We start from the raw sequence: 22,472 nt of genomic DNA, 5'->3' as shown, positions 1-22,472 counted from the left end.
GATCTTGAAGCAACAACTGGCTGGCTACTCATGAGTCTCAAAGGGTCAGGCGTGACTGTCAGAGTAGCCTAGGGGTGGGGCCTGGCAGCTGTAGGTTTCCAGGTATGGGGCTTACAAAGGAAGTCTCTGCCAGGCAGGGAATTGCCAACAGATAGCCTGGTCTTTTCTCCAGTGGAGTGCTTGAGTCAAAGCTAAAAGCTCAGCTTACTGAGCTGAAGGTTCCTCTGCTTAAAGAGTTATATCTGATCTTGTCTTGGACAAAACTACTCCATCTGTAAACAGCACCTGGTTTGGTGTCACCAGTGGGTCATCAGTTAGATCAGGTCTGACAGACTGGATCATGTCACTCACTTCAAGATAGTCATTTAGGGGATCTGCAGGGTCATCATTTATCAAGCTACTGGCAGGGTTAAGGGCTGATGCCTTGTGGAACCAAATATGGGATTGATTGAAAAGTGGGGATTGGTATTGGGTCACCTGGGTGTTAGATATCCATTTCTAGGATCCTCAAGAGGTCGGCAACAAAGTGTGGGACTGTCAGGAACTATTTGTGCCATAAAGTTAATTTGTCAGTTTCTTTTACCAGTATACTCAGCCATCTGCCTGTGACCAGGTTAAGACTCTTGGCCAGATATGTCACAGGTCTTTTCCGGACACCCAGGATTTGTGTGAGGACCCCTTAGACAATGCCTCTCACCTCATCCATGTACAAGTGGAATGGCTTAGAAATGCTTGTGAAGGCCAAGGCCAGGGCAGACACCAGGGGATTTTTTCAAGTCTTCAAAGGCTCTCTGCTCAGTGTTGGTTCATTCCAAATCCTTGTACCTTGATGCCCTCATAGAGGGGTTTGGCTATCTCAGAAAATCCCATTATCTATATATGGGTGGCTGGCAGTATCTAATGCCCCCAGAAAAATCTCATACTTTTTTTTTTTTTTTTTTTTTGCAGAGATTTGCAAGGTGACTGAAATATGGTCATGCGAAATTATCCACTTAACTTTCTCTAGGTTGTAGCTTAGGAGTGTAAGCTTAGGGATACACAGCTGAGTCTTTTTGGCTCACACTCTGTCCCCAAGGGCTCGGAGGGTTTCTAAAAGACCTTCTGCCTACATTTCTCCTCAGTAGTTGAAGCTATGAGGAGCTCTTCTATATAGCTCTGTCTAGGGTGTCTGGGGCCAACTGTAAGTGTTTTTGTTAGGATGAAAGGGTATCCTGGAACTTGGAAGCCCAGGGAAGGAGGGGCTTGCCACCACTCTGACAGCTTTTATGGCTCAGCTGGGGATACTCTCCCCTGGGAGCTGCAATGCCTCTGCTGAGGAGGCTTTCTCTCAGAGCTATTTGGTTCCTGAGCTCCCATGTTTTAGGATGCTTTCCATTGGGACACTGACCCACCTCAGAGCTGTAAGGTTCCTGAGCTCCTGTGTTTCAGGATGCCCTTCTACTGGTATGCATTCTCCCCTCAGAGCTGTGTATTTCCTGGGCTTCTGAGTCCCAGGATGCCCTTCCAATTAAGCAGAAACCACTTAAAATTAGACCAGGGAGTCTGGTAATGTCTCCAGATACACAGACCCCAGACATAGGCTCTATGGTCATTTCCAAACTTCTTCTCTTGTGTCCTAACCACATGGTACCTCCTACAGACCAATTTACCTCTGTAAGTGTTCAGACCAGATGACTTTTGACTTACCTTTTTTTTTTTTTTTTTTAAATCTTTTGGGTGGTGGCTTGGTGTCTCTGGAGTACTTGGTAGTGATCAGTCAGGATTTTTTCTGGAGCCATGGAACATTTCAGGTTGCCCTCTAGGAACCCTTGTAGAGATCTTGCTGGGGCCTCCGAAATAGAGGAGCCCAGGAGATATGACCACTCAGACACGGTTTATAGCCAGGTAAAAGTCTTCATTCCAGATGGCTGGGTCTACACTCACATACTTGGGACCCACATTTTTAGAGTACGTGCTGAGTTTTTGGAGGACCCACATTTTTAAAGTAAGTGCTGAGTTTTTGGAGGACCCACATTTTTAGAGTAAGTGCTGAGTTTTTGGAGTAAGGGCTTTTTAAAGGTAAAACCACATCTTGATATCTTAGCAGCTACAGGGGGAGGTTTTACTCAAGCAAGCAGTTTAACAGAAGCTAAGCTAAGTGGTTAACTGGAAGGGGAGGTTTGTATAAGCAGGCAGTTTAACAGAAGCTAAGTTAGCTGGGGCATTTTGATCTTAGGTTCGTAGATCAGAATTAGATGCTCTTTGTTTAAACCTTTAAATTCTGTGTTGGAAATTAACCTAAATTTATCTAAGAAGAGAGTTGAAGGTCTTGATCTAAATAGGATCTATTTTATTTTAGCTGGACAGTAAAAATTATTTGATATATGAATGCTGTCAGTTTCTCCTAGATACATTATGTCCCTCAATATCTGAAGGAACTCAAGTAGTATATGGAGAAATAAAACAGGAAGGGGACTTATTCAAGTATTGTTTTTTGGGAAGCAGGTTTTTAAGTAATTATTGTATTGCATAATCTTTCCTGTGCACTGCACACACTTGAAAGAAGGCTGGAAGGATATTATCTGAGAATATGAGCAGTGGCTGGGCCCTGGGTGTGGCAACTAAATTAGAAGCAACTTGCCCATACAAAAAGGTAGCTGAAAGATAGGCTGTTTCCTTGGTGCTTTATTTCTAGCTGGGCCTGTAACTGAGTGAGAGCCATGTTCCTTCCCCCCCCCCCCCCCCCCACTGTTTGAACATGATAGTGACATTCCATGGAACCCTGAAAAGCAGATTTTTTCTTTTCTTTTATTTTTTAGGGGTGGGTGGGTGTTTTGAGACAAGGTTTCTCTGTATCCCTGGCTGTCCTGTAACTTATTCTATAGACCAGGTTGACCTCAATCTCATAAGAGATCCACCTGCCTCTGCCTCTCTGCCTCTCTGCCTCTCTGCCTCTCTCTCTGCCTCTCTGCCTCTCTGCCTCTCTGCCTCTCTGCCTCTCTGCCTCTCTGCCTCTCTGCCTCTCTGCCTCTCTGCCTCTCTGCCTCTCTGCCTCTCTGCCTCTCTGCCTCTCCTCTGCCTCTCTGCCTCTCTGCCTCTCTGCCTCTCTGCCTCTCTGCCTCTCTGCCTCTCTGCCTCTCTGCCTCTCTGCCTCTCTGCCTCTCTGCCTCTCTGCCTCTCTGCCTCTCTGCCTCTCTGCCTCTGTCTCTGTCTCGAGTGTGTGCCATTGCTGCCCAGCAAAAGGCAGTTAAGAGTTTGGTGTGCTGTGCTTTTAGAGGAATGGTGGAGGACTACTAACTTAGCGTTCATGCTTCAGGACTCTTGACTTCTGACTTTCAAAGGCTCCCTATTTCTCTGGTCTTGAACATACCTTATGAAAAATTCTAAACAGATACAACAGTTGAAAGAGCTGAGTTTACCATACCACAGGGTGTCTTGGTTTATCTTCAGTCCACACATTTTCTGAGTATTTCAAAACGGACTCTGTGGTACTTTGTGCTTTGTGAAGTATCCCTTTGACCCAGTGCAGCTCTCTTAAAGGTCAGAAGACTTGTCCCATCTCTTCCATCATGATGTTCCCAGTAGTGCTTGGCATGTTGAGTGGTGCTCAGTAAATATCTGCTGAAATTTAGCAGCTTCATTCCGTAGCTTCATACTCTGTGGACTCCAAGGGAATTCTTTTCACTGTGGCTGACCCACAGTATCATGCGTCTTAGGATATCCCTCCAGCTGCTTGTGGTTCAGATTTATCACTTGATGTGTGGTACAGCTGAGGTGTGTCTCTTATATGTATCTTCTCCTCCAGTAATAGTAGTAGGAAGGTAGTCGCCCCTCCCTCCCCCAACTTGTGAAAGCCAAAACAATAAAAATAACCTTACCCACTACATACTCCTATGCTGTCTCCACACCTTTGCAGCAGAAGCATGGAGAGGACAGACTGAGGTGAGTCCCACAGTTCTTCCTTCTCTGTAGATGTAGGTGTTCCCCTGGGACCTCAGTTTCTTCCTTAGCAGTTTTACAGGGTGGCAAGGCTGACATGAGGGCTTTTTGGCTTCTTGTGGGCACTTCACAGGTACTGTGTTGTTCACCCTCTCTTCTGCCAAGTAGAAATGTTTGCTGTGGCTGCCTTGAGAGGGCCTCTGTATAGACTAAATAGATGGTCTGTGAACACATGTGGACTTAGCCAGTTGAGTGAGAAATCAAGGCCAGTTTTCTCTAGTGTTGCTGCTGAAGGGGACCCCCTGAGAATCCTTTGTATGCAGACACCTGGCATTGTCCCAGTTTCTACCCTTTCCCCCTGCCTCCAGGTTACCAGTTAATCAACTGTATTATTTTATATTTGTGTTTATTTCTTCTTGAGGATTTAAAACTGTTTATTTCTGTTCACCTGCAATGCCCCTCATGCCTTCCTACTGCATAGGAAGCCGTTCACCTTTCTTTCTTCTCACTGTCCTGAGGACTTTATTGCAGCTTGTTAGAGAGCTTCTTCACTCTGGGGCAGTTTTATGACCCAGTTTTCAGTCTAGCACAGTTGATCCAGCCCTTACCTCTTACAGACAAGACTTTTCAGTTTTTTTCTGGCTGGAACCCATGGCAGCAGTTGCAGAGTCTCACCCTTCTTTTCTGTTGCTCAAAGAGTGTGTTTGTGCCTAGGTTACTGGGGTAGGCTTACTATTTTGCTGAATGGAAGAGAAGTGAGTGTGGTTTTGCTGGGTGTTGCTATATATGTACAGTTCTGTTCCCACAGTCTAGCTCACAATATTCCTATTACTTTTTTTGTTTTGTTTGTTTGTTTTTGCTCAATTTGATGGTAAAAATATAATTTTAGTTAAGCTTTGTGTGTGTGTATGTTTTTAAAGGCCATTTATATTTCGGTTTCTGTGAAATGTTTGTTCTTACTTTCGCCTGTTTTCCTATTGGCCTTTTTGTTTGTTGTTTATTTGTGAGACAGGGTATCATTATGTAGCCCAAGATGGTCTTGAGCATATAATCTTTAGTACTGGAATTATAGAGTGCACCACCATGCCTGGCTTTCCTAGTCTTGGTGTTCAGAGACTCTTTATAGATAAGAAATGTTAGTCCTTGATGGGTTGGTGAAACAGTTCCTGAGGCAATAGGGCAACCAAGATAGATAGAATCATCAGGAGTTGATATGGTGAGGGAGATAGCCCTTAGGGTGGAGGTCTGTATTCTTGCAGACAGAATAGCCATTGTCTGTTCTATGAGGGTGAGTATTCTGGAAAGGATTCCTTCAGAGACAATGACATTTACCTCTAGTCTGAAGTGCAATAGTTTTCAGCTGGTAGAAAGAGGAACTGAAGATTCATAGGTCTCTTTAAAGAATTAGGGTGGAGGGTTGTTGTGAAGGGCCCTAGGCTAGAGAGGAAAGAAGTATGGGGAAAAGCATACCCACCTTAGACTTCCCTTTGAAGCCTGGTGGGCCTGTGACTGAGTGTAGGCTCTCTGGGGGAGCTTTAAACACTGCCCCCCTTAGGTCCCTTAACTACTTGATTTTGATTTCTCAGGCAGGGTGAGCTGGGGAGGGATGAGGCTAGTGTTTCTCAGAGCCTGCCTGCCAGGTAGTTCTATTGGTGTTTGTAGTTGAAAGGCACTGGGTGAGAGAATATGGCAGCAAGAGAGATGGATAGAGTCTGAAAAAGACTGATTCCCTCCCTCCCTTCCTTCTTTCTTTTGGGGGTGGGGACAGGGTTTTAGCCCTGGCTGTCCCAAAACTTGCTCTGTAGACCAGGCTGGCCTTGAACTCACAGAGTTCCCGCCTGCCTTTGCCTCCCAAGTGCTGGTATTTTAGGTGTGAGCCACCACCATACCCAGTAGAAGTCTGATTCTTTTTCTTTTTTAATTATGCATTTACATCCCAAATGCTGCCCCCCCCCCCAGTCCCTCCTTCCAGGGTTTCTCCTCCATCCTCTTCCCTTTTGCCTCTGAGAGGGTGGCCCCTCCATGGGTATCCCCAACCCTGGTGCATCAAGTCTGCAGGATTAGGTAAGAAGTCTGATTCTTCTTACAAGTAGGCCCTCATCAGAACTTGTTCAGGTAGGCTGGGAGAGAACAGTGAATTACATTCTAACCTGGTGCCTGGGAGGCCAATTCAGGTGCTCTGAAGCACACTTTGATCTTGTTTTTCTTGTGCACAGTATTGGAGATGGAACCCTGGGGCCTCTCCCTTTGTAAGCAGTGGCCTTTTCACCGAATTCTATCCCCTCACACTTTGAGAGAAACTGAGAGAAAATGTAATTTAAGCTGGACATGGGTACACACCCGGAATCCTAGTATTTAGGAGGCAGAAGCAGCAGGATTTGGAGTTCATGTCCACAGCTTCAGTTGTATAGTGATTTGAGACTAGTTTGAGTTTTATGAACTCATACCAAAAACAAGACCAGAAAGGAGGGGGTGGGGCAGGGAGAGGGAGAGGGAGGATTGATTGAGATTGATCAGAATTTAAGCTTTAAGTGTGGAACTTATTCTGGAAGAGGGACAGAACCAGTGGTACGTGGTAGCCACTTAGAAATGAGAGTATTTTTACTTAAAAAAATTAAAAATTATTACGCACGCACGTGTGTGTGTGTGTGTGTGTGTGTGTGTGTGTGTGTGTGTGTGTTAGTTATAGAGGTTGGGGATGTTCCACAGAACACATGTAGTGTGTGTGTGTGTGTGTGTGTGTGTGTGTGTTATAGAGGTTGGGGATGTTCCACAGAACACATGTAGTGTGTGTGTGTGTGTGTGTGTGTGTGTGTGTGTTATAGAGGTTGGGGATGTTCCACAGAACACATGTAGTGGTCTGAAGACAACTTGTGGGAGTCAGTTCTCTTCTTCTACCTTTTTAGCCCTAGAGATTGAACTTAGGTTGTCAGGCTTGGGAGCAAGTGCCTTTATCTGCTGAGCTATCTATCTCACTGGCTCTGATACTTTTAGCTTTGATGCTGTTTGAGTCTAGACACAGGAAATACAAGGTTAAGAGTGAGTGACATTGCATAGGTCAGTGAAGAGAGTGGCTTGAGATGAAGTCTATTCCATGTGTTGTGGCTTGAATCTTAACACCAGCATTCAGTAGTAGGTAGAATGGACAATGACCTTTATTAGACAGAAATGCACCGGTCTGCTCATCTATATTAGGGCATTAGCATGGCTGCTGTAGCGCTAGGCTAGTATTCCCCCGTCTGTAGTCAAGTCAGAAACAAGGAGGATGGCAAGTTTTGAAGCTCCTTGTGTTCCCTTATTCTAGAGACAGGTGAGCCATCTCCTTATCCCAGCTCTTTGAATTTGACCAGGATGGAGGAAATGGTGGTGAGCAGTGGTAAAGGCCCCTGTAACATTCTCATGCCACTGAGATCTTGTTAGCAATGCCAAGAGACAATCTGCTTGATTGTGCTGGTGGATATTTACTGTGAACACCAGATGAAGGACAGACAGACCCCTCAGCAGCTTGTGGGGATTTGGTGTCACTTCTTTTGGCTCTTTTATGGCTCATTCCTTTGTCACGTGAGTGAGGACAGAAACGAGGTATCTCCCTTCCTCTCACTATAAACTTCTATGGAATAGGGGCTTGAGAATATGGTTACTTATTGGTGCTGTTGGAGAGAAACCGGGGCATTGGCAAAGGTGAAATTGGATTCTCTGGTAAGAAAATAAAGCTGTTTACACTTTTCCCAAGTTGGTGTTTTGGAAATCTTTAGAAAAAAGAAGTCCATGTAGTATTGTTCTTATCACATTGACAGTGTCATATGTAGGTCCTGGCTCTGTGGAGTTGATCATTCTCCAGGGTGGTGGCTGACCAGGTGTGCCTTAATCTACACTCTTGCCATCAGGACCTCAGTGTAAAATGTTGTATGTGTCCCTACTTGTGCATTTCCTTAGTGTCCTAGTAGATCATGATGAGACCAAGTAGGAGTGCATATAGTTCTGAACCATAGGGACTTATTTATGGCGGAGCAGAGGAAGTTGTTACATTGTGGATGTCCATGTTTATGTAGGGGCATGTGTGTGGTTGTGTACAAGGAAGCCAGAACCTTGAATATTGTGCCTCAGGCATCCCCCCCCCCCTCTTTGATATAGAGTCTCTTACTAGGACCTGAGCTTCACAGATTAGGCTAATTTGACTGGCCAGGAGCTCTGGGGAATCACCCAGTCTCTATCTTTCCCCAGTGTTTCTATTACAAATGTGAACCACCACTTTAGACTTTTTACATGGGCTGTGTAGTTTGAACTTGGGTTCTTGTATTATGCTGCAACCACTTTACTGACTGGTCATACTGGTCATTCTCTCCAGAAACCCTCATCTTTTCCTTTCTTCCTCTGCCCGACTCATTCATTCATGTATATGGGTGTGTGTGTGTGTATATTTTTTAAAATTGTGTGTGTGTGTGTGGGTGGGTGTGGGTGAGGTGCCCCTGGAAGCCAGAGACATCTGATCTCTCAGGCAGTTGTGAGCGTTGTGATGTGGGTCCTGGGAACTAAACTCTGGTTCTCTGCAAGAACAGTAACTGCTCTTAACTTCTGATGCCCCGTCTCATTTTTTTAAAAAATATTTTATTTATTTATTTTATATATATGATGCATACACTGTGCTGTCAGACACACCAGAAGAGGGAAGGCATCAGACCTCATTACAGATGGTTGTGAGCCACCATGTGGTTGCTGGGAATTGAACTCAGGACCTCTGGAAGAGCAGTCAGTGCTCTTAACTGCTGAGCCATCTCTCCAGCCCCTGTCTCATATTTTTAAAGTGAGCTTCTGAGTCTTCTCTCCATGTGTGCCATGTGACCTATGTGACAACAGTCAAGCAGTGTTATGTCGGCTTTGCTACTCTTGTTGGGTTCTGTCTGTACACTAAGGAACAACTTTGAGTATCTCAGGCTCATGAACTCTGACCTCCTTAAATATGTCTTCAGAGGGACATTGCTCACATGCCTGTACCTTATGCCTTCATACCCTATTGTATACCTCTTTGCTCTGTGGCCTGAATCATTGTCTGAGCTATTGCCTGCCCTGTGTCTGTGTTTGAAGAAGAGAGGCAGGAAAGAGACTACATCACATTGCTGGGTTCCTCCCTGTGCCTGTCCTTGACTCACTCTGGCTCTCTGATGAGGAGGGTCTGCTAGGGAAGCAGTATTTGTCTCTTGCAGGCTTCCATTGCAAAATCCAGCACATGGTTTCAGGGTGCAATTTTCTTGACCATTTTAAAAGTTAATTGTCTTGGACTGAGTGTTTAAAAATATCCTGTAGCATATCTGTTGTATTCAGAGCACGAATCAGAAGACAAATACAGTTTCTGAGAAAGCTTCAAAGAATAACTGGTTTTTATCTTTCTCTAACCTTTTCCGCTGCAAACCCACCAGGGTCTCTTTCTGAGCATGCTTGTTCTATAAATAGAACAGCAGGTCTCTTTGGGCAACCCAAGCTTGCAGGCTCTGGTCTACTTATTGAAACATATTTTTGTGACTGTGTATATGGGTGGTGGTGTAGATTGTGTTTTAATTTTGCTTTTTTTCCCTCTTTTGTATGAAAAACTTGCAGCAGATACAAACATACTTTTGTATCTCTTCTTTAATGATAATTTGTAGCTTTTCTGGGTTGGCATATGAGTTTTGTGGCCTTATTTTTATTTTAAAATTTGCACTTAGGAAAAAAATGGAAGCAATTTCTTCCCTTTCCAAGGTAAGGAAGCTGAATTGGGGTGAGGTGAGATCTCTAAGTGAGACCTTTAATATCCACAGGAGAGGTTCTCTCTGTGTGCTTCAGGCATTCGTGGATGGTTATATACAGATGTATTTAACAGGAATGCCATCCACGCAAGCTTGGACCTGGAAAGGGTACTCAGAATCAAAGCTGGTTATAGCTCTTCCATACTGCAGATTGGCTTGTGTCCTGGCCTTAGGTCCTTGTTCTGTTGTAGTGCATGCTAGTGACAGTAGCTGGATATGCTTCTTCCTTGGATTGTGGCATCATGCTATGTTTCCCTTGATATTTTTTAACTGCCTGGGAAATAGGGTAAGTGGTGCTTTTAGAAGTAAGAGGTGAAAGTAGATACTACAGCATGAGTAACTCTGCACATCAGTAGTTTGGTCTCAGGAGGGCAGCTGGTATAGTACCAGGTAGGACCCACAGAGTACATTCTAGTGAGCCTGTGAGTAGATATGAGCACATGCATCCCACCCAGCCTAGAGGGTACCTAAGAAAGATGACTTGTGTCCGGAAGAGAAGAGGAAATCTTTGGCATCATATAATGGCCTAAGCTCTGCTGGGCTGTGGGCCCTGAACCTGCCTCTGTGTGTTTAGCGGGTGAAGGAGCTGGGGTTTGGTTTAATATTTTTCTGTCTTTCTACCTTTCTTCCCTGAGATACAGGATGGTGGAAACTTAGTTACACAGTGTGCTATCTTTGTATTTTGGCACATTTGGATGACCCAAGGTTTCTGTGTCTTGTTTACTCTGGTTTTATGTTAGGAAGTTTAAAGTATCCTCAAATGCCAGGTGGTGGTGGTGCAGGTGGTGGTGGTGCAGGTGGTGGTGGTGCAGGTGGTGGTGGTGCAGGTGGTGGTGGTGCAGGTGGTGCAGGTGGTGCAGGTGGTGCAGGTGATGCAGGTGGTGCAGGTGGTGCAGGTGGTGCAGGTGATGCAGGTGGTGCAGGTGGTGCAGGTGGTGCATGCTTTTAATCCCAGCACTTGGGAGGCAGAGGCAGGTGGATCTCGTGAGTTCCAGGCCAATCTAGTGTACAGAGCAAGATCCAGGACAGCCAGGGCTACACAGAGAAACCCTGTCCTGAAAAACTAAGAAAACCCCTGTCTCGGAATGTCCAGGTGCTTCATACATACTCTATTTTAAACAACGTTTAAATAGTTTAATGTTTAAATAGCTGCATAACTGTTGTATAAGGAAAATGCTGAATACGGAGTTGATTTCTTAGTCTTTTGGATTATTTATTGTTATTATCTTTTCTTTGAAGTGCTGGGGATGGAACCTAGGGCCTGGAGTGTGTTAGACAAACATTTTATACTGAGCTATACCAGGCCTGTTATTAGTATTGACTTCGTTGGTGACTCTGAGTGGTTCAGGGCATCTGGCCATTCCTTGAGTGTTTGATTTCCAAGTAGTATGTTGGGATCAGTGTTCACTGGGAGCCAAGTAAATGGGGCCATAATCTGACTTGCTGTTATCTGAGCAGGGGAAGTTCTCTAGGGAGAAGGGAATATTTCCTGTAGTATAATGGACTTGTCAGTATCATGGGGGTGGGGGAGTGGGGAATAGTAGGGGCAGGGATGAGTGTCAGATGCCTATGCTGACCTCAGAACCATGCACAGGGCTGAGTAGAACACAGGCCTAGAGCCACACTGAAACTCAGAGCAGTGGACATGAACAGTTTTGGCAACAAGATCCTGAGAAATGGCAGTAGGCCAGAGAACACGAAGCCAGGGCCAAGAATAGCTGAAAAATACCAAATGTTGAAGCTGGAGAATGCATTGGTATTTGTTGTTCCCAGCTGCTGCTTCCTGGAGTCCCTCACACCTCAGTTTCCCCTTTGCTAATCTGTTGGACATAGTTAGGAAACACCTTGGGTCTCTAAGGCATGGTCTATTAGAGAAATGGTATGCCCCCTGTCTCTCCCTGGGCAGCACAGTGCTTATAAGGCCTGTGTTGAGGTCAAGGTCTGTGAGAGAATGAGAACTGTGCTTCTGGTAGGCTGCTTGACCCCTTAGGGGCACTCTCTGTTCATCAGTCATGACAGGCTGTTTCAGGGCGATGGACACCTCAGAAATGCAAGCTCACAATGTGCTTCTGTGCTTTCAGACCATCCTCAAAGAGGGCATGCTGACCAAACAGAACAACTCGTTCCAGCGATCCAAGAGGAGGTACTTTAAGCTTCGAGGGCGAACACTCTACTATGCTAAAACTGCAAAGGTGAGGCACCGTTGAAGGACTACCTCAGGAGCCACATTTAGGAGCTCAGTACTCAGGCACAGGATAAATACTTGCATACCAGCTATTTTTAGCTAGAGTTACTTGTTTGTTTGTTTCTTTTGGTCATGTTGGAATTGAACACAGGGCCTTGGATATGGTATTCAGAGTCTACCACTAAACCACAGCCCCATCTCATCTGGCTTGTAATAAATAGTAGGTGTCAGACTTTATTTGTCACTAAGCATGCTTTATTTCTCATAAAAATTATTTCTGTTCATTTCCTCCTTCTCTAAAAATGGAAAAATGGTCACAGAACTAACTATATTACAGTTAGTTTCCTTTCAGAAAGATGGGAACTACAGGTTTATGAATCTTTTATTATGGGCTAAGAGCTACTCTGATCATAGGGCATCTTAGTGTGTGAACAGAAATATGCAGGTCTTTACCTCTAGGTTTCCCAGCTGCTGACCTTGGGTGGTGAATCCCCGTCTGTGTTAAGACTCAAAGCTGGACTTTTCAGGCAGGTATCAGAGGAGCAGCTGGGATGTTGCTGCTCTGAATGTGCTGCCAGTCTTCAAACCCCGTGTGCAGACTGGCAAGCCTAACACGTCTCAGTGTTGGTGGTAGTTCTAATACTTGGGCATTAAGAAAAGTATGGAATGACAAGCATCCCTAGAGAGTTAGTGTGCTGAAATTAGAAATGGAGCAAGGCAACATGTTTAGAAAGGGTTCTGACTACAGCCATGGTTATTTTAGTCCTATTGGTGGGAGTAGGGAGGGTTTTCTTAGTTGTTAGTCTTTATTTCAGGGATTCCAGACAGAGGGAACAGTGAAATAAACAGGAGGTAGTGGCTGTGGCTTGGGTCTTAGTTGGGAGAAGAGTAGAGGGAGCCCCAAGATCTGGCTGGACTCTCCAGGACTAAACATGCTCTGTTCCTTGGCTTTCTTTATGGTGCTGTGGGGGTCTGTCTCTTGCCCTTACAGTATTTGTTTTAGTTGGAACTTTTCTCTAAATGTGTTTACTGGAGAAACCCAAACCAGAGAGATCCTCTTGACTCTGGATCTTGACTGGCTATCTCACATCTAAAAGGGAAACACAAGAAAGGTCAGCATTGTTGTAATGTACCCACTAATGAACTCTGGAGTGAAAGCCACAGACTACCTATGATCCATGCTCTTTGGGAGAGGCAGGCAGGCAGGTGGTTGCATGAATTTCATATGGTATATTGATCAGATGTTGAGGTTTCAAGGAACCTGGGCTTTTAGGGGTGGGTAGGGAGAATGTGGGTAGCACCACCAGTGCTTGGATGTGCTTGTCCTGGCTTGCCTGAAACCCTGTTTGAATCTCTCTCCAGTCGATTATATTTGATGAGGTAGACCTGACTGATGCCAGTGTGGCAGAATCCAGCACCAAAAATGTCAACAACAGTTTCACGGTAAGATTCTAAGTCACACCTTTATCCTTTTCCAAGGTTGCTTTTCTTTTTCATTGGAATGTGGCATGAAGTACTTCAGAGTTTCTCATCCCCTTCCTGATTAGAGTGATTTCTGGTAAATGTTGAATTTCATGCTGAAAGCAGTACTGTGGCTGGAGAATAATCAGAATTTGGTAATGTAAGCACAAAGCAAGAAGGTCCAAATTAAATGTTTTTAATGTGTTGCTGCTTATACATTAACATTTTTATACAGAGGCTGGCTTGCTTGCTTCTCTCTCTCTCTCTCTCTCTCTCTCTCTCTCTCTCTCTCTCTTTCTCTTTCTCTTTTTCTCTGTCTTTCCCTCTTTTTCTTTCTTTGGTTTTTGAGGTAGGGTATAGTTCTGTATAGTTCTGGTTTCCCAGGAATTAGCTGTTCCAGGCTGGTGTTGAACTCACAAGAGAACTGCCTGTCTCTGCTTCCCAAGTACCTGGATTAAAGATATATAAAGGGTTACATCACCACACCTGGCTTATTTTTGTAGTAATTTGGGAAAACCAGAAAAAGCTTATATTAAGACAATTGAAAAGCAACTATAATTCAGCCTCTCACAACATAGAATATTAGTATTTTGGTATTCTGTTTTTTTTTTTTTTTGGTTTTTTGAGACAGGGTTTCTCTGTGTAGCCCTGGCTGTCCTGGAACTCACTCTGTAGACCAGGCTGGCCTCGAACTCAGAAATCCACCTGCCTCTGCCTCCCAAGTGCTGGGATTAAAGGCGTGCGCCACCACCGCCCGGCTTTGTTTTTTATTTTAATGCATTTGAACCCTTTCCTTTCGAAATCTGTAACAGTTATGTAGTGGCTTTTTCTTTCTCAGAGGCAGCCAATCACTTACTCTGGTGTCATCTTTGTTCAGTCTTTTTCTGTGTCCTTCTTGATATTAGACTGATAATTTTCTTTCACATGTTTTTTTCTCTTGAAAACTTTTGGTCACTCTTCTCTTACAGTTGATCTAAATGTGCATATTATTTCTATAATGTTTTCTTCTATGACTGTAACTTTGGCCTTACAAGCTGATGTTAGCAGTATCAGGACTCGCTCTAGTGGTATCACTAGAACCTTTAAGGCATTTATTTCTATTACTAAGCTAGCTCATATACAAAGAAAGTATTTGCCTTCTAATTTCTCAGATTATTACTTTATAACTCAGTGAAGGTGGGGACCTTTCTCATGTTAGGAGACTAAAGATTTTGGGTAGGTGTTGGTTTGGTATCATTTTTGGTGTGGATGAGTTGTTGATGTTGGTGTTGGACCCTCTGTATTTTCTGTTGGTGTAATTGCTGTAGACTTTACCTGTGGTTATCTGACTAGCGGGGCTTTCCTCATGGCCCCTTTAGAAAAACTGTCCTTAGAGTGTTTGTACTCTCTCTCCATTAATTTTTGTTGTTTACTCACTACTGGGGAAAGACATTTAAACCATGTAAGTCAGTGGTTCCTAACTTTTTAAATGTTGCAATCCTTTAATATAGTTCCTCATGTTGTAGTGACCCCCACACATTACGTTACTTTATAACAGTCATCTTGCTGCTGTTAGGAGCTGTAGGATGTAATGTACATGCCTGATGTGTAGGATATCTGATTTGTGACCTCAAAGCAGTCATGACCTACGTTTGAGAACTGATAATGTAGGTGAGCTGTTGTTGGATTTGTGAATTTTTTTCTTCCTTGAGAGGTTTCCTATTGTTCAGGCTAGCCTAGACTTGTTAAGTAGCCAAGACCAACTATAGACTGCTGTTCCTCCTGCCCCCACCCACCTACCTTAGCTGATATTATAGCCAGTCACTATTTTGCCTGGCTTAATGTGATTTATTTACTTTTTGTTTTGTTTTTCAAGACAGGGTTTCTTTGTCTTAGAACTAGTTCTGTAGACCAGGCTGGCCTTGAACTCATGGAGACCCATCTGCCTCTGCCTTTCAAATGTTGGGATTAAAGGCATGTGTCGATATGGCTCAGTGATTCATTTACTTTTAAATTTTATTTTCTGTAGTAGTGGGAATTGACCCAATGGCTTTGTGCATGCTAGGTAAGTACTCCACCACTCACTGAACTATATCCCAAGACACCTTTAGAGGTTTTTTTTTTTTAAAGTTATTTTTTATCTTATATGTGTGTGTGTGAGTGCCTATGCATACATATGTGTGCTGTGTCTATGCTTAGTTGGTAGCAGACCCCTAGAAATTGGAGTTACGGATATTTATGAATTGCCATTGTAGGTACTGAAAATGGAGTCTGGTTTCTCTGAAGAAGTAAGTACTCATAACTACAGAGATATCTTCCCTGTCCTTTTTTGGAGTTTTTAATAGGACCACTTGGTCCCCATTTGGCCTGGGACTTACTATGTAGCCTAGGCTAGCCTTAGTCTCCTGATGCTCCTGCCTCAGCATTTTGGGTGCTGGAATTTTGGGTATTTGACATCATACCTGGTTTATGTCGTAGTTGTCATCATCATCGTCATTGTCTCCTCCTCTTCCTCCTCTTCTTCTTCTTCCTCCTCCTCCTCCTCCTCCTCCTCCTCTTCCTAAAACAGTTATTTGTTTTTATTTCTGTGTCTGTGTGAGCTTGTTCATACCATGGGCATATAGTACTTACAGAGGCCAGAAGAGAGTCCTCACATTTCCTGGAACTGGAGTGAAGCTGGCAGTAAGTTGCCTGTCACGGAGCTCAGGTCCTCTGAAAGAACAGTACATTCTGCTAGCCGCTGAGCCACCTTTTCAGCCTTTAAAATTATTTTATTCTTAATTATGTGCATATGTGTGCAGGTACCAGAACAGGCCAGAAGGATTGGATTCCCTCTGGAGCTGGAGATCTAGGTGGTTGTGAGCTGCTCATTGTGGGTGCTAAGAACCGAACACTAATCTTCTGCAGAGCAGTGCATTTAACCACTGAGACATCTCTCTAGCCCCCTTTGTTCTTTGTATGCATGTTATCTATCAGTAATATCTGTGTGTGTGTGTGTGTGTGTGTGTGTGTGTGTGTGTGTGTGTGAGAGTGTGTGAGTGTGTGTGAGATATCTATCTGAGATAGGGTCTGTTTGTATTATCTGAGATAAGGGCTTGCTGTATAGCTTAAACTAGCCTATAACTGGTGATCCTTCAGCTGTAGCTTTTAAGTGCTGAAATATAGTTATGATCCACCACACCTGGCTTGTGTTTTGTTTTTTATTTAAAAATATACTTAAAAATTAAAAAAATGTTTGTGCATTTACAATGGCATGTATGAGGTGGTCAGAGGACAACTTTGAGGAGAGTCAGCTTTCTCTTTCCATTGTAGATTTTGGGAATGACATTCAGATTGTCAGGCTTGGTGGAACTCGACTTCATCTGTTGAGCTATCTCATTGGTCCTGACATCTGAAGGTTTCGAAGTCCCAGTTTTGTTTTGTTTTTAATTTACTCAATGCATTTATTTTAGAGCCTTGGGTCACAATACTCAGGTTCTGGTTCTTTTACATATCTTTTCTGTTTAGTTTTTCTCTTGGCTCCTATTCTTCAGCCTTTTTTGCTGCTGTGTAGTTTTGATTGACACCGTATAGTAGAAGTTGTCAGGCTCTCTTTCTTTTTTTTGAAAGGATTTGTTTCTTTGAACGTTGAAGGCAGAAAAGTTACAACAGATCTGCTGAAATCCAGGTTGAGATAGAGGAAATTTGAGGATTGTCTTAGTCACTGTTGTATTACTGTGAAGATACACTATGACCAAGGCAACTCTTATGAAAGAAAGCGTTTAATTGGGAACTTGTTTACAGTTTCAGAGGCTTAGTCCATTATCATCATGTCAGGGAACATGGTTGTACACATGGCACTGAAGCAGTAGCTGAGAGCTACAACCTGATCCATAGCTGAGAGAGAGGGGGTGTGTGTGTAAGGAGAGGGACGAGAGAGAAAATGCACGTGGGCTTTTGAAACTTTGACAGCCCACTCTCATGATACCCTTCCTCCATCAAGGCCACACCTACTCCAACAAGGCCTCACCTCCTAGTCCTTGTAGTTCTTTCCAATAGCTTATTTCCTAGTGACTAAGTATTCAAATAGGTGAGTATATGGGCACCATTCTCATTCAGATCACCAAAGGATGGCTTTACTTTCTCTGCTTGCTGGTTTTCACTTTTGATTCAGTGGTGTGTTCATGCATGAGTCACTTCATGGGTTCCTGTGTATAACTCAACTTGAGAACGTATACCACTCTGGCTCCTAGTGAGTGTCATTGTGTTAATGTCTCCATGTCTTGTCAGTCCATGCTGTCTATGAGCACCTACCGTTTACGATTACTCATTGTAAATATCAGAAATATCAATGAGAGTGTTGCTGTTGTTTTTTAATCTCTTGTAATTGAGGAATATTGCTGCTCAAGTCCTCTTGTAGCTTTGTTTCTATCTACTTGATGGGTTATAGACTTTGTCTTGTTGTTGGGAGCTTTGTTTTGTCACTGATTCAGCAGGTGATTTTGGGGGCTTCCCTGGCACATATATCTGAGGTCTAAAGGTCAGCAGATAAGGAGAGGGGCTCTTTTTTATTAAACTTGTATTCTTGTGGAGAATTGGAAATAAAAGCAGAGTGGGTCTCCAGAGGAACCCGAGATCTGCCTTTGACTGCTTAGCATCTAGGTTTTCTTCACCATATAAAGAGCCTGGGTAACAGGACACATTTCTCTCCTCCTCCTCTTCCTCCTCCTCCTGCTCCTTCTCCTGCTCCTCCTCCTGCTCCTCCTCTTCTTCCTCTTCTTCCTCATCTCCTCTTCTTCTTCTAAACAAAAGACCATTCATTTATGTATACGAATATTTATATGTATACCATGTGGGTGCCTGGTTCCTAGAGTGGCCAGAAGAGGGCATTGGCTCCCCTGGAACTGGAATTATGATGATTGTGGGTGCTGGGAACAGAACTTGTTTCCTCTGCAAGAGCAGCAAATGCTCTTAACCACAGTGCCATCTCTCCAGCCTTAAATGTCTTCCCTTTCTGAGGCAGGCTTAGGCTGGTCTCAAACTTACTATATGCATGAGGATGACCTTGAAGTCTTCAGTCTTCTTGCTCTCTACCTTCCAGCTGCTGGCATTACAGGCTTGTGCCTCTACACTTAGTTCTCTTCTGTTTTTTTAATCTCCAAAAATACAGAACATCCTTGAAAGATAAGAGACTTTGTCATTTTGAAACAATTATAAAACATAGTATTTAAAATTTAGACTGAAAACCAGAGGAAGTCGTATGTTAGCTTTATTAGCTGATGACCTTGAGTGAGTTGTGTGATTCTGAGCTGTAGGTTCTTCCAAGTAGTGAGGCCTTTGGGTTTCCAGGAGCTCTAAATTAATGAGTATAATCAAGGTTTGGCAAAGTGGTCGCTGTTAGTATCAGAATGATAGGTACCCACTGGGTAGTCAGTGGTGAAGCAAGAACAGTAAATTAATTTATTATACCATTTTGCTCTGGAGCTTTTTCTACTTTGGTATCGTTAAATTTCTGAAATAACACAGTTTTTATGTTTGGGAGTAACATATATCTGAACCCAATTGTTATAGATTGTTCTCAATTTTACCAGACTCAGGGCCATATAGCTATATCATTTAACCCTTTAGGTCATGGCAGCAATCAATATCAGTTGGGTTGAACCTTAAAGAGAAAAGAACGTTTTACTAGAATGTTCCTGAAATAGAAAATCATTAAAAAGAGTCATTCTCTGCTTATTTTAAGAAGTGCTATATACCTTTGAGAGGCTCCTGGCTTCTTCACTGATGCAGCTGGAAGGCCCATCTTTCTGTTTCCCATCTTTGCTTCCCCTCATGTGCTCTACCATGGTCTTGCTCCAGCCACTGCTTTTAGGAAGTGTCATATGCACTGGTGTCTGGAGGGAGGGGCCTCCCTATACCATCTGCAGACCCTGTTTTTTTCTCGGAGGTCACATGAAGCTACCCATATGGACTCTTCCTGCCCATCCTGTGCTTAGGAACCTGTCCTCTGCTCCTTTAGAGTAGCAGTCCCAAGCTTGGTTGTACTGGAGCATTCTTTGGAACTTCAAAGTCCCCACATTATCTCTAGGGACTCTGAAGCTAATCCACAAATGGATGACATTTCAAGGCTGCGTAGGATTTGGGGGAACAGGTAAGTTTAGTACCTTGATTGAAGGTACTTTACTCCACTAATGTGGGGTTGAATCATCACTAAGTAATTGGTGTCATTGGTGACACTGTTTGAGGCTAGCTCAAGTGTGAGGCCAGGAGGTTTAAGGCCCTAACACTTCACCTCTGGGCTGACTGACTCTTGAGTGCAGCTACACATCTCCTGCTGCTTCAGCATGGGTGTGGGGATGTGGAGCTGCCTCTTTTTTGAATTCTTTTGTGGATTCCTCGTGTTTGGGTAGGGAGCACTGGTTAGGCAGGCAGGCAGGCAGCACTGATTCTCTCTGTGCCTGCACAGAAGCAAATTCAAAAGCCTGTTTATCCGAGGAGAATGTGGGACTCAATTGACAGCAAGGAAGGCTCATACTAGTTACCACATTTCTAAAGTGAAACAAATAAATTGAAAACCATGTAAATTTTAGAAAAACTTGATTTTACTTTTTTTTTTTTTTTTTAAGTCTTATATTGTAGCAAACTCTGTATTGGAAACCTAAAGGAATATATAGGGTGGATAAATGTTCCCTCTGTTCTGGACGAGTTCTCACAACTGAGATATGAAAGAACTAGCCGTCGTCAGTAATAAGCAGGAGAGGAGAAAGCCCAGATAGAACCAGGCACTGTGTGTGTACATGCCTGTGTGTGTATCTGCTTTATTTACTAGTTTGTGATAAATGTCCCCCTGTCATGAGTTTTTGTGTGGATGTAATCTTTCACCTTGTCGGGTGTCACAGTTGGCCAGTACTACTCCTAGTACTAGGAATTGAGAGTGTCTGGCTAGCCATATATTGTTAGAAAAGCATCTCATATCAAGGAAGGGACGTGTGTGGCAGTTAATGTGGCTTCCTGCAGAGTGGCTCCTCCGCTCAGCCTCCTTTGCTTAAAAGAGGTGCAGCTTTTTCCCACCACCTATCCTGCAGGCTGAGTAGAGACAGCTTCCTTCCGTTCCAGGAAGGTGGTGCTGGGTACACATGTGTTTCTGGTCACTAGCACTGCTTGACATCATTTTAGTTGATGGATCATGCTTAGACTGTTGCTGTGTCCTAATACCTCTTCCTGTCTGTCTGTATAAAAGGGGATCTGTTTTATTAGCAGTATTCGGAAGTAAGAGTAGTGCATATTAGAACTAGGTTCTGCTGCTGTGTCAGTGTCCTGTGGCTTTCTTAACACATTTCCACAACTTAAACAACAGAAGGACAAGGCCAGAAGTCAGGAGTTGACAGCCCCACCCCTCAAAATCTCAGGGGAGGCTCTGCCTTGCTGCCTTAATTTTCAGCAGCTCCATGTATGTGGCACTCTCACTCCAGATCACCCTCTGCTGTCACATGATTTTCTCTTGTTTCATGCTTTTTCTACTGTAAGAGTACTTGCTGCTGAATTTAAGACCCACTCAGGTAATTCTTAATTATATCTGCAGATGCTGTTTCCCCAATAAGATTTACTTACAGATTTTTGAATCAAACCATAGATATGTCTAGAGGGTACCATTCGATGCTCCTCAGCTACTTCTCCCTCAGTAGTATAGTCCTTCTGCTTTCATGGTGTCTGTCTGTCTGTCTCTGTCTCTGTCTCTGTCTCTCTCTGTCTCTCTGTCTGTCTGTCTCTGTCTCTCTCTCTCTCTGTGTGTGTGTGTGTGTGTGTGTGTACACAATCTAGGTTCAATATAAGAAAATGCAGTTATTTGTTTTTCAGAGTTGGCTATTTCACTTCATATAATGACATCCAGTATTTATTATTTTGAGATAAGATCTCTATGTAGCCTAGGCTAGTCTTGAAGTCACCTTCTTCTTGCCTCAGTCTCTGTAGTACTGGGATTTAAAGCATTTTATTTTTTATCTTACAGACATTCTTAGAAGGGGTCTGTAGGCTTCACCAGACTTCTAAAAGAATCCCATGGTAAAACTCTTAATGTGATGTCCTCAGAATATGGTTTGATATTTCTGATTGCTATCTTCACTCCGCCATGAGCCAGCACTTGGTCATAATACCACCCTGTACAGCTATTGTGGTAGAGACCTGTTGGGCTCAGTATTAATGTCATTATAGCTATTTCTGCGAAGTAACCAGGTGAGAATAACCCTGCTTTTCACACTGAGAAGTAAGTTCTTACAGCTGGGCTTTTTAAAAAGACTCTTTTACCCAGAAAAGACTATGGAAGAGGTGAACAGTATCCATAACTTTTATGAGATCTTCCTTGTTTATTTGGTTTTTGAAGCATGGCCTCACTATGTAGCCTAGGCTAGCTTGGAACTTGTGAGATCCTCACCTCAGTCTCTTGATTACAGGTATGTATTAAGAAGATCTTGCCAGCTCTGTGACCTAGGACAAGAGTCTTTATCCTTTTAGGTTTCCTCATCAGTGAGATGGGAATGTGTTGGGATAAAATGGTGTTGGGTTGGCACTAAACATATTCTGAACATTTGCCACCTTTCATTTCCACTTCTGCTCACCCTCTGCTAAGCAGGAAAGTAATGGAGTTTAATGTGCTGAAACTAAGCACTTTGTTTGTTTTATTGGAATGCCGTAAGATTTCAGATGAGGCTGACTTTGTAGATAGAGCTGAACAGTAGCACCTATTGTCTAAGAGTGGGTGGTGGGAAAGCAGTTCTCTTTAGGAGTTTATGTACATCAGGGTTCTTCTAAGGAACAGAGCTGATGGAGCATGGGGCACTGTAGAGGGATCTGCATATCAGCTTATGTGGTCAGAGAATTAATTGTCCCACAGTGGTGGTCTGCTAGAGGCCCAGAGAAACCAGTAGCTGTACAGTCTAAAAAGCTGGACATCTCAATTAAAGGGGGAACAACAACAGAAGATGCAGCCCCAGTCTGAGGCTGAAGGCATGGAAGGCTGCTAGGGTGTAACTGGTATAATTTCGTGTTCAGATGTTGAGGAAGGGCTATGGGATGGCTCAGCAGTTAGTTGTATAGATAATGAAGATTGGTTTGGATCTGAGAACCTATGAAGCAGGCTGGTATTTCACTCACACCAGTAACTCCAGCTC

At 43.5% G+C, this 22,472-nt stretch overlaps 1 protein-coding gene across 3 annotated transcripts in view; it reads left to right on the top strand.

The window, feature by feature from the left end:
• Positions 1–22,472, top strand: part of Dgkd (diacylglycerol kinase delta) — a 90,378-nt gene that overhangs the window by 16,632 nt on the left and 51,274 nt on the right. For 2 of the 3 annotated variants that reach the window (XM_076914842.1, XM_034521721.2), the window contains exons 2-3: positions 11,783–11,893; positions 13,249–13,329. In XM_076914842.1, the coding sequence (XP_076770957.1) occupies positions 11,783–11,893; positions 13,249–13,329 (192 nt within the window). The remainder of the gene's footprint in view (positions 1–11,782; positions 11,894–13,248; positions 13,330–22,472) is intronic. The other variant, XM_076914841.1, reaches the window with a different exon arrangement.

Source organism: Arvicanthis niloticus, chromosome 17 (assembly GCF_011762505.2).
Source record: "Arvicanthis niloticus isolate mArvNil1 chromosome 17, mArvNil1.pat.X, whole genome shotgun sequence".
NCBI lineage: Eukaryota > Metazoa > Chordata > Mammalia > Rodentia > Muridae > Arvicanthis > Arvicanthis niloticus.
Note: the sequence above shows the minus strand (reverse complement) of the source record. Positions and strands in the feature narration are given on the sequence as shown.